The following is a 12,101-nucleotide window of genomic DNA, read 5'->3' as shown; positions in this document are numbered from 1 at the left end:
CAGGCTGCCCCGCTGGGACGCACGGAGCTGTCAGGTCTTGTCCACAAGAGCCTGGGTGCCTCCCTCCGACTCCCACGGCCCTCTAGCTTCTGAACCAGACCACGCTCGCAGGCCCCTCGGAGCTGCTGCAGCCTGGGTTCTGTGAAGGAGCCCTGGGTGTGGAAGCCCAGGCCCCTGATGCAGCCCCCTCTCCTCCCAGGGCTCTGGGCACAGGCCTCCAACCCACTCCCTGAACAGGTCTGAGTGTCCCTTCCCTGTGTTCTGCAGTGTGGCCAGAGGGCTCAGGGGGCGTGCAGGGGTCAACAGGCTGACCGTTCGGCCAGGGCAGCGCCTCGGGTGTGTGTCCCAGTTCCCCTTCATCTAACACGTGGGGGCTCCCCCAGCCCCGACTTGGACCCCGTGACAGAGAGTCAGACAAGAGCTGGCCAGGTGAGTGGAGGAACCCCACATGGAGAGCCAGGCTCCCCGCCCCAGTCCCTGCCACACCCTGGCCTGCCCGACTCCACTCCTCCTGGGGGCCTGACGCAGGGACTCACGCCTCTCCCAGGATGTCACCTGGTGCATGGGCACCTCTATTCCATGAGGGTTAAATGTGGAAAGAGATTAAAACACGGGCCCCTCGTTTTCTGGCTGGGATGACAGGGGAGCCAGTAAAGCTGGGAATTTAGTAAGAACAGCCCCCTCGGTCTGTGAGCCTTGAATGAGAAAGGCCAGCAAAGACGGTGCACGCTCCGCCCGGTGCTGGCCCCACCCGCAACACCAGCTCGCTCCCTTGGGAAGAAGGTTCCGGAATATCTACAGGACCAGCCATGGCACCGACTCCAGCAGCCTGCCAGCTGAGCGCCCGGGGTCTCAGGGGCCCTGCAAGAGCCCTGGGTGGCATCTTCTCCTTGCCCATCCCCTCTGGCCGCTGCCCCCCGCCCTCCTCAGCTTCAGAAGGAAAGTCCTTGGATGGACAGTGTGGGGCAGAAACACCAGCACCCTCTGCTTTATCTGAAAGCTGGCAGGGGTTCTGCAACAAGGTGCCCGCCTGTGAGCCAGTGTGGACGGCGGCAGGGCCCCCCTTTGCTCCTGCCACTCCGATCAGACAGAGCTGAGGTCAGCCTTGGCAGGAGGGACACACGAAGCCTTTCTCAAGGTCACACAGGGCTTGGCAGGTCCAGAAAGGACGACCTCGGGGTCAGACGCCATGTGCCCCCTGGTGGGCCGGCAGCGGCTAAAACTCCCGGAGGCTCATTTCTTTGTCTGTAAAACGAGGACGTTTATGACTCGAATCCAGGCAGGCCTTGGGGGGGAAGGGCCGAGGGGCCGAGGGGCTGTGGGCAGGACACGGGAGGCTGGGCCAGTCAGTCTCTCACAGAAGCCGGCAGTCCTTTGAAGTCACTGACGGGCTGTATTCTGAGTCCATCAAGGTGGCTACTTCAGGGTTAAACTTTAATGCAACAAATGGGGAGAACAAGCCAAAACTCTCGGTGGAAAGGTAGACCTAGAACAGCCCACAGTGAAGTCAAGGCCGCTGGGCGGATGGAAGGCTGCGTGCCCACCCACATACGCACCCCCGCAGCCCTGGAGTGGGGCCGGCCCCCCAAATGTTGGACCGCGAGCCCTTGGGGACGGCAGCTGGGGCCTCCTGTTGGCAGCCAGGGTGCTGGGACCCCCAGAGACCTGCCTGCCTGCCCCTCGGGCTGCCCTGGGGGCCGTGTGTGGCCCTGGGCCTGCTCCTGCCTCTCACTCTACTCTCGCTTCTGGGGTGAGTAACGCAAATGAGAACACAGGACCCGCTTCCCTCTCCTGCCTTGAGGTGGAGGCCTACTTCCAAGCACCTTACAGAGGTATTGACGTAACCAGGGTCCCCCAACCATGAGCAGGACAACTGAGGGTCCCCTCCTCTGGGGCTCGCTGACAGCGTCCACACTCCCCGCTCCCCACTGGGCAGGGCCATCCCGGGGCACCTCTGGCCTGGTCAGTGGTCCTCCCCCCCAGGGTCGAAGCCGTTTCTCCCCACAGTCCAGAGAGGTTCTCATGGGGACAAAAGCTGTGTGGTCATCACAATGTGGCCTCCAGGACTCTGTGAAGGACAAGCAGGTCCCCAGGCGGGGAGTCCTGACCACCGGGGACCCCAACAAAGGTGGTCTAGGCTCTCCTGGTAAAGCTCTGGGACCCCTGCCCAGAGGGTCCCAGGGGCGGTGGGTATGCCACCACAGGTGTTTCTGGGAAACCATCTAGAAACATCTCAGACAAGAGCTGTTTTTCTCATTTTACACAATTCTGAGGTCACACTTGGAATTCTTTTTCTCACCCGAGCTCCTGCCCCTGCCTTGCTCGTCCCTGGCAGGGGGCAGCCGGCTGGATTGCAAGCCGAGGGAGCCGCAGCGACCTGCCCCCTCTGTCCGCCACGTCCCCACGGGTCAGTCCTTTCCACCTCTCCTCTGGCATCTGGGAACCACTCGCAGAGCCGTGGCTCCTCCTGGAGGCATCTCCGAGGTGCCGGGTACGGCACCCTCCTGGCTGTGTGAGCGTTCGCAGCCTTTTCTAGAACTGCCCCGTGCTCCTCTGCCCTGCCCTGACGGCTGCCCCAGGCACGCGCAGCAGGAGGTGCAAGGAACTTCCTGTTTGCTGCGACTCCCTTCACGACCTTACGTGCCCCTGGCAGCTTCTCCCCATTAAACACTCAGCACCCCCCCAACCCCAGAGGGACAAGGGAGCGGCTGTCCTGGGCCCCATGCAGAGCAGCAGCTAAAGACCCAACCCCCCGTGGACCGCGGCCCTCCGCCCTCCGCCCGCGGCTTTCCTCCACTTGGACCGCTGACTTGAATACAAGACTGTGCAGGGGTGGGGGCCGAGGTGGGCGTCACCCCGGGAGCTGCGGTCTGTAGGTTCACCCACGGTCACCAGAAGGTGATGTTAGAGCTGAGACAAGAAGTGAGGAAGGTGTGGGCCTTTCCCAGCCCTTTGCTGACCGACAAACACCTGCACCCTTGGGTTCCAGCCCCCGCAACACCCAGTGGCCCGCTGGGGGGGGCACCCACCTGCAGGCGCTTCTATGTAAGAGTTGGGCCCTTCGCGAGGCCCCTGTCCTGGAGGCTGGAGCTGCAGGGCCACGCGGTCTCCTTACTTCACCCCAAATTTGAAAGGGACCCCAAAATGAGCCGTGCCTTTACGCATTTGCCCACGGAAGTGAGTTTCAGAGGTAAGATTCAATGGGTTTACTTCCAGCGTTGTGTACATTTCAACAGCGTGTTTTATGAACTTAAAAAGAACCCGCCCATCTGCACAAACACAACAACCGCCCAAGGCAGGTGTCTGCCACCGGCACTCGGCCATGGCCCGCTCCCCCAAACCAGGAGGGGGATGGCACCCCATCACAGCTGAGGTGCAAGAGAGAAGGAAACAAACTGAAGGACCTTAAAACCAGGGTGGCCTTTTCTGATGACGCCACGCCCTACGCCGCCCGCAGAGCCCATCCACGGGCCATAGCACCCGAGGGGCAATCGGTCTCAGGGTCGGGGTGCGGGCCTGGTGCAGCTGAGATGCTCTAAGGGGACCCTCAGGACACGAGGCGCAGGGGCTGGCACGGGGGCCAGTGTGGCGATCGACCCCGCCCCAGAGCCGAGGCGGCGACCGTGCGTGGCGAGGAAAACACCAAACCATACTGCTGCTCCAGCTCCAGTTCATCGTTCATCCATTTATTTTTCTTGAGAACCCCTGAGGACGGCCCCACAACTCAGGAGCAGCGTCCGACGCAGGTGGGGGTCCCTGCTCTCCGGGAGCGCACAGGCTAGTGGACGCTGAGCGGTCACGGCCCCGTGGAGCTTGGCCCCCTCGCCCCCACCTGGGAAGGCCAGGCAGGCCGGCAGTGCTTCCAGGGCAGTGCAGGCACCTCCAGGTCCGTGCACTGCGGCCAATCTCAGGATGAGTGGTGGAAGGAGATGGAAACAGGGCTCATGCCGCAGGAAAGGCTCAGGACGCCCAGGCCACGGAAAGCCCGGCGGGTCATGCGGACGGGCTCTGGGGGCGACACTGGGGTTCCAGCCAGCGGGAGGGGCAGGGGGGGATGTCCTTCCCGGCATGGAGATGAAGGTGCTGGCGGACAGGGCCCGCGCCGTGGGTGCTGGGCAGAGGCAGCTCTGACCCTGGGGGCAGGAGGCCACAGGACTGCGTGACCGGGCCCTCAGTCCCCCCCACCATCACAGGGTGTGCCTGTCACAGCAGCCCCTCCCCCAGACACGGGCAAGTGAGTAACGCTCGGTGCTCATGAACTTGGAGCAGGGCCCGCTACACGGCTTTACAAAGAACGTTTTCTTTATAAGGCTTAGGTAAAACATTCAATATTTGGTCAACCATGCTTAAAGTTTAATTAGGACACAATCATTACATTTTCACACACAAAAAAAGCACTAAATATTTCCTTTTTCAGAGATACTGAATCTCAGCCCAGGACGGACAGCACTCACGGCCTTCATGCACCGGAGGTCACAGCAGCCGTGGAGCACGGAACCAACACGCCTCCCGGGCCCTGCTCCCGTGAGCCCGTGGCGGGCACGCTGTGGCTGTCCTGCGCACACTCACGAGGCGACGCTTCTACGACAGAACCGTATCTTCCGCGCTGTCAGAGGCACAGCTAGAGTTTGCCTCAGAAAGAGTTCGTTCTGTTTGATACCGACACCGACACTCCAGAGCTCTCCATGATCCAGTCTACTGTGAGTGACGTTTTACATTCAGAGAAAACGGGAACCTTCAAAGGTCGTTTTACTACCCAACAACGCGGCTGCCTCCGTAATTAGTTCTGGGGTATAATTTCCCTCTTCACTCTGTGTTTGTAGAACAAAGGCTGGAGTGTGAAAACACTGTTTGCGAGCAGAGCTTCCACAAAACAGCGAAACCGGGACGGGCCGCTGTCTGCCGTGAACGCGCCCCAGCTGCCAGGGACGGCCGGGCCGCTGCGGCTGCAGCTTGGCACCCGCACCCTCACTTTCTACTCGTGCCGGGCGGGGGCGGGGGCGGGGGGGGGGAGGCCGAAGCCCAAACAACCTTTTCTTTAAGAAAACAGCCTCAAGAGTTGACAAGTACACTGATTTTTGTAAGCGAGGAGGAGGACACCGCCAGGCACTCCTCGGGCCTGGAAGCCTGAGGGTCACAGGACGATGCCATATTCGAGGAGGAATACCATGCGGGGTTTTAGCAGGAGCACAAAAAACCCATCAATGTGGGTTAACGACCACATCAGGCAGCAGCCTTCAGGCTGAACAGCAAGGGCTTATTTCTAAAGGGACCTGCAAAGTAATTACAGCTATTTGCTCCTCGCCTTAAACATCCATAGAATTTACACGCGCGCGCAGCCAGCCGGAGGACGAGGGGCCCCTTCTCCCCTGGCTGCAGCACATTTGCCAGCAGCCAGCAAAACGTTCAGTCATCGCCCCAACAGGCTGCCCCACCCCCTCCAGGAATAAAGGCAAACACTCCGGAAGGGTCACTTTTTTTTTTTTTTTCTTTTTTAAGGAGCTGAGGACAAGTCCTGCTAACAGGAAGGTAACGCAGCTTAAAGGCGCAAAACGACCGTGTGGGTTCCCAGAGGCTCATCAGGTCTCTTAGAAAAAGCAGCCCCCCCGCTCGCTGGCAGCGTGTAAGGTTAGAAAGAGAGCGTTACCATTGGCAGGCAGGTAGGTGAAGGGCTGGTACTGGCTTCGCTTCCTCTTCCCGTTGCAGACGTAGAAGCTGACCTGGACGGGGCTGGTGACCCTCTGGTTGCGGAAGGGCGGTATCTCGACCACCAGCGAGTTCTGCAGCGAGAAGGCAGACAGGGGGCCGTTAGTGCCCCGAGCATGCAGAGCGGTTCACACTGCAGCGTGCTCGTCCGTGTGGGGAACAGCTCCCCAGGGTCAGCCGTAGGAAGCAGCTGCCCACACACGGCCAGCCTATGAGCGGGCGCACACGTGTGCAGCTGGCCTGCTGGTCATACATGGGCTCACAGGGAAGAGGGTCCTTGATGGAGCTGGCCAGGGGGTCCGAGGGGGTGTGTGACAGGGACGTAGGCTGGGGCTTCACCTGAGATGCTGCCTACTTGGCGCAGACAGAAGCCAGTGCAGATGCTGAGAGTGGACTAGCTACACGGCAGCTGACTCCCAATGCTTCTGTCTGCCCTACGGCCGGGGACCAGGGACCTTTGAAAATAACCTCCCACCCACCTCACATGCTGACATGTCACTGGAGCCAGGAGCACCTGTCCAGGGAATGGGCGATGAAGACCCAGGGCAGGTGCTTCCTGGAGACAGGTCTCTGGGGACAGGGTGTGGGACGACGGTGACCCAAAGCCTGTCACGGGTGCCCAGACACCCCCAACTGAAGAAGCTGGGCACTTGGCAGCATCAGGAGGCGGAGCCTGAGAAGGAACAGGGTGGTTTGGGTGGCTGCTGTCCCCTTTCTGTGTTTTAAAATAAAAATCAGCAACAGGTTCACAACATCCGGCTCTTTCAAGTGCACACGCAATACAGCAGGTCGCAGGGGGCCCTGTGGTGTGGTGGGGGCGGGAGGTGGGCTGGGGGTCGGGCACCCACATCCCCAGGCCCTGAGCCGCTCCGTGAGCAGGCGCACGCTTATTTGGGGTGCCTCTGGGGGGCCCCAAATAAGCCAGCACCATGCACGCTGGCGCAGAGGGGCAGGGCGGAGGTGGAGCGACTCTGGGTTTCGGGGCAGGGGGACATTTCACATCCCAGACGTTCCTTCCACTTCTGTCCTCTATGTCAGTTAACAAGCAGGGGAATGTGTAAGAAAAACCCGCTGTGTAACTTTTTCTGCTGGAGGAATTGCAGCCTGTTCCCCAGATTAATAGCAACATCGACTGGGTCGTGTTAATAGTGAACCCTTAAGGACAGTGTAACAGAAAGCTGAAGGCAAGTCCAGGCTGAGCCTCCGCCTGTCCCAGGTGAAGAGACTTTGGCACAGAGGGCTCCTTGGAGGGTGCACGGTGGGCGGGGAGGGGGTGGGGGGTTCACCCGGGGGGGTTGCCCGGGGCCACGCTGGCTCTGAGCTGCACGTTTGTGTCGTGTTAAGAACTCCCGTCATTTAGAAGAAGCAAAAGCATCCGTCTCCTGCCCAAGCCTGTCGCCCCTTCACCAAAAGTAACCCCGAGCCAAGGAGGCCACGCAGGCAACGTCGGCAGAGACCTGGGCCCTTGACCGAGTCCTCACAGGCACCTGCAGCCCGGCTCCAACCCGCCAGAGCCCCGGCCTCCCATCACCCCAGCAAGCTGCGATAGGGACAGAGACGCCCCTCCGGGCTCGTCCCCCAAGGGCTCACACGTGCGGAAGGAGGCCCTGCAGGGGAAGCTGGGCCTGGCCCTCGGCCGATGGTCGTAGGACCTCCGCAGAGGGAGTCAGAAGGTGGGGCGGCGGTGGGGGGGGGAGGAGCGGGAGGGAAGGGCTCTCCCCAGGCTGAGAGCAGAAGAAAAGGAGAGAAGGAGGGGCCCTTGGAGTCATTTGACGCTGCAGACCTGTTTCTGTAAATTCTGAGGGTTGTGGTTTGATAAGGGGGCAGGCGAATAAGCTTCAACCTCCTAAATAGACAGATTTTGTGACCAAACGCTGTCCCCACAGGAGCACCGGGGCTGAGACACAGGGCAGAGGGCGGTGAGGCAGTGACAGGTGACCCTCGGTGCACAGGTGGCACGCAGCTCGCTTGAAGCACATCCATTGTCTGAACTGCCCCGAGCGTGGAGGAACCACAGACAGTCCCACTGTTGGAACACGCACACACTACAACGCAGGCGTGTGTGCGTGAGTGTGCACAGACATGCGTGCACGCCCACACCGATGACCCAGTGAACAAGGCATTCTTTTCACAGTTAGAAAAAATCCCAAAGGTAAGAGACAGGGTGAGGTTGTGAAAACGTCTGTCGTTTCTCAGGCGTACATTGTTTCTTTCCAAACACTCCACAAACTGCTACACTCCTGTAACAGAGGCGACTACTCAGAGGAAAAAAGAAACCTCCTGACTGAAAATCTGATCGTGCAAACTGGGCAGGAATTACTTCGCTAGGAGAAGATGCGGGTCTCTGCGGGGGTGGGCAGCCACAGGAGGCTGGGGAGCCCTGGGGGCTGGGGTGCGGCAGGGTGCGGGTGCAGTGAGGGGAGGAGGCACAGCGAGGGGGCGGGGTGGCGGGAGGAGGAGGGCGGGTGAACGCTGGGCGCTAGGAAGCTGGGTGCGGGGTGGCCTCTGCACCACCAGGTGTCTATTCACGACAAGCCTGCACTGACTCTGCAGCTCGTGGGCCTGCTGGGCCAGGAGGCCCCTGTCTGGAAGCAGAGCTGCCCAGGGCTCCAGCCGGTCCTCAGGCTCCTCGGCGAGCGGCGAGCGAGGGCAGCAGGGAGTTGCCAGAGCCCGGGCAGGGCGTGCGCGTTGGGGCTGGGTGGGCCCACTCCCTCCCACAGCCCTCGGGAGGCTCTGCTTCGTGGGTAGGGAGTGGAAGAGGGAGCTGAGTCACAGGGGAAGATGCTTCTGCAGGCAAAGCCACAGTGGCAGCCACCAGCGCCATCCGGGCGCCACCTCTGTGGCGCCCTCGTCGTGACATGGGGACCCCCACCATGAGGCAGCCAGCAGTTACCCAGATCGCTTCAGCCAAGCCTGCCGTCCAGGTCTGCTGTTCATGTGGCTCCACTGTGCAGGACCCACGGGGAGCCCCCCAAATTAAGTCCCATCCAACCGTGGTCTCGAACAATTCAGTTCTTGACCAAGTGGTTCACGGAGAAACCGTCTCGGGTGTCGGACGAAACTCTGAGTCTCGATTCTCGACCCGAAAACCCTGGGTGAGTCACGCGTCCCTCGGGCGACAGACACGGGAGATTCGGTTTTTAAACAGGCTGCTTCTCGAACAGTTTTCAGGGATGGATGAAGCTCGAGAGCCGAGGGCCAGTGCACGTGGGCCGAGCAATGCCCCTGCATCCCTCACTATCATTTCAGGAGGGGGTGTCCCACTGCCCCCCCGGGGAACATGCTGCGGAGTCAGAGTCGCGGGGTTTCACAGAGCCCTGTGAAGCCATCGGCAGACTCTGCGCACTGGCTCCATCAGGGGGACAGAGACCGAGCTCCGTGGTCCGCAAGGAGCTCTGCGGAAACCCGGACCCACAGACCACAGGCACAGGCACCCCAGGCTGACTGAGACCAAACGGAAGCCGGGAGAGCTCCGAGATGTCAGACAAGCAGACCTCTCCACAAATAACTGGTCCGAAAACAGCCATTATTTCTTAGGTACCAAAAAAGCCTGAGTGTGGCTACCTGCAGGCCTGAGGCCCAGGTGGGCGGCCCCAACCCCCTCGGGGCAGGTGTCCCCCAGACCCCAGCCTGCCGGCTAATCAGCCAACGGGAGAGGCCGCTCCAGAGGTGCAGGGCAGCTACTTCATGTGGAAGACAAGCCTGCTAAGCAGTGGGTGTTCTCGGGAGGATGGGCAAGACGTCAGTGCCAGGGCGATGCTGAACTGCGCCACCCGCGTGCCCGGGCAGGTACGGCACCCCCTCAGTGCTCAGAGCAGCAGACTCCCTGGGGGGCAGTGGGCCGTGTGCGGGCTCCGGGGACAATGGTGCGGGGGGCCACGGGCACGTGGGGGCCGGGAGCTGCCCCACGGGTGTGGGGAGGTTAAGGCCCCGCCGAGCCCCGTCCTCCATGGCCGCCCTGCACCTCCCCTGGGGGCCTCCTGTGGACGCTGTGCAGCGCCGCCGCTCCTCGTTCTCCCACGCTCTCGCCCTTTCTGTTATTCCATTGGTCTTCCCACACAACAGCCTCCGCGGGAACCCACTCCGGGGCAGCGAGCTCGGGACACGCCTGGCCCCCGTGTGAGCGTGTCGGCGCGGTACTCACCGGCTTGCACAGGTCTCGGTCGGTCTTCGCCTCCATCTCCCAGATGTGGTGGCCGTCTAGAAGAGAGGGGCACAAGAAACCCGTTACTCTGGGGCCTGATGGAGCGCACCCCCGAAAATGCAGCCTCTAGGTGGAGGACCCAGCTCTGCCTGGCTCTGCCACCCAGCGGTGACCCAGCAAGAGCAGGGAGTCCGGCCCCTGTGCTCGCCGAGAGCAGACGCCAGGCTGGGAGGGGAGGAGCTGGGGGCTCACACCCAAACTTGGGCGTAGTGACCCTGGCGGAGGCTGAAGACCTGGCTCTGTACGACGCAGCCTCGTGGCCGGGGTCCCCCAGAAATCACCCCCTACCCAATGTCGCACCCCCACATCAGCCAGGGGAGGCTTTCCACCATCATCTACAGGGAGCTCAAGCCCAGGAAGACCACGGGAGGTTCCTCAGACCTGAACCAGGCTGAGTGCTGGCTCTCCGCTGCCAGCTCCGGCCCTGGGGTGCAGAGCCACCTTGAGCCTGCCGAGCCCTCTTGCCTTTGGGGGGGCGGAGTTACTCCAACGAGCAGGACCCCGGAGCCAGGGTCCTCGGGACAGACGAGAAAGTCCTGTGTCTTTGCCACATCAGAACACAGAAATGCAAAACCCACAGCATTTTTAACCTTCTGCAGTGGGCACGGTAACATGTTCAAAAACACACTAGAAAATAAGAAGTCTCCTGAAGCGGGTGGGGGAAGGGCTTTGTGCCTGGGCCGGGCCCCCAGGGAGGCAGGTCAAGCCCTGCAGCCACAAGACCCTCGGCAAACTGGACGCTGGCTCTGCAGCAACTCTGAGCTAACAGACGCCAGCGCCCCCAGAGGCCCCCACCCGCTTTGTCTTCACTCGAGTCGGTTCTTCCACAAGCATCAGTTTCTACTTATGTTTTGTTTTCAAAGGAGAAACGTGTGTTTCAAATTCTACAGTACAAGTAAATTAGACAAACTCTTCCTTTCCTCCCTCCCTGTGCCTGCCGGGCAGGGTGGAGGTGGAGACAGAGAGGAAGCATGAGTCACTGGGACACTGGGCCACCCCAGCCCCTGGGGACGCTGGCCCCGAGCGTGCGACCCACTCATTGACAACACAGGGACCCAGGGGTCAGCACGCACGTCGCCTCCAGGAAGAAATGACGGGAACGGAATGAATGCTCCCGAGAACAGCTGGCCTCCCGGGGGCCTGTGCGCGCCGCATCCGCTGGCCAGCAGGGCCTGGCTGCCCCATCGTAGCTTCTGCACACGCAGGTCCCTTGGTCCCTGTCACACCAGCACAGAGAGACATGCGGAGACACCAAGCCCTGCTCCTGGAACCCCCAAAGCGCACGCATCTTTCACAGGCTGGGGCGCCCGCCCAACCGCCCAGGGCTCTGAGCCGCTTTCCCTGTCTTCCTGTCTGTGGCTGATCCACAGCCCAAGGGGTTTAGGATCCTGGCAGAGCTGATCCTCAACAAGCTGATGCCTTTCAAACACCGGTGTCTGTTTACACAGGCCATTGTTCGGGGGAGGCAGGACCGAGCTGGCTACAGATGGCTAATTGCAAACTCTTAGGAACCGAGCCACAGGGTTGGGTTCCCGTTTCCACGCCCAGCCTCGGGCCGCCCTCTCCTGCAGAGCCCCAGCCAGGCCTGGGTGTTGCGAGAGGCAGCGGCTCCACTGGGAAGGGAAACCGGCCTGAATGGGCCTTTGTGTTCCGCCTTATCAGGGCTCCCTGGGCTCGCAGTAGGAAACTGTGCACAAGCCCAGAAGTAAAAATATTCCCAGTCATTAGGGAATTCCCTGCAGCGTGAGTCATCGGAAAGGCTTCCCCGCCACACCCGCCAGGAGGCTCCCACGGAGGCCTGAGGGCTGGTGCGGCCTCCTCCCGGCTGGCAGGCGGGCTGTCACACACCTCAGGTGGCCGGGGCCGAGCGGGGGACCCCAGCCTCCCCAAGATGTCCTGGGACCCTGGCCCGGCCTTCTTCTCGGGCCAGGAGACTGGTTTCCTGCCGAGCCAGGAAGGTGGCGAGAGTCTGGCGTGAACTTGGGAGCTGTGAGCATCACACACCAATGGCACAGCCAGTCGGAGACAACCAAGTGCCTGGGGCAGAGAGAGTCCTGGGGTTAACTGCCATGACACCTGTTCTCAAGGACCCAGGCCACTCAGGCCATCGGCCACAAACATGTCACCTCCTGGTGGTTGGCCGGCCAGCCGCAAGAATGGACCTCACACTTGTCCACAGGGCCTGTGAGAC

At 61.4% G+C, this 12,101-nt stretch overlaps 1 protein-coding gene across 4 annotated transcripts in view; it reads right to left on the bottom strand.

The window, feature by feature from the left end:
- NFATC1 (nuclear factor of activated T cells 1) overlaps positions 1–12,101 on the bottom strand; it is an 89,721-nt gene that overhangs the window by 33,588 nt on the left and 44,032 nt on the right. For all 4 annotated transcript variants that reach the window (XM_053912450.2, XM_053912453.2, XM_053912451.1 and 1 more), the window contains 2 exons: positions 9,851–9,906; positions 5,648–5,780 (listed from right to left, as the gene is read on the bottom strand). In XM_053912450.2, the coding sequence (XP_053768425.1) occupies positions 5,648–5,780; positions 9,851–9,906 (189 nt within the window). The remainder of the gene's footprint in view (positions 1–5,647; positions 5,781–9,850; positions 9,907–12,101) is intronic.

Source organism: Desmodus rotundus, chromosome 10 (assembly GCF_022682495.2).
Source record: "Desmodus rotundus isolate HL8 chromosome 10, HLdesRot8A.1, whole genome shotgun sequence".
NCBI lineage: Eukaryota > Metazoa > Chordata > Mammalia > Chiroptera > Phyllostomidae > Desmodus > Desmodus rotundus.
This window is presented reverse-complemented; position numbering and strand designations above follow the sequence as displayed.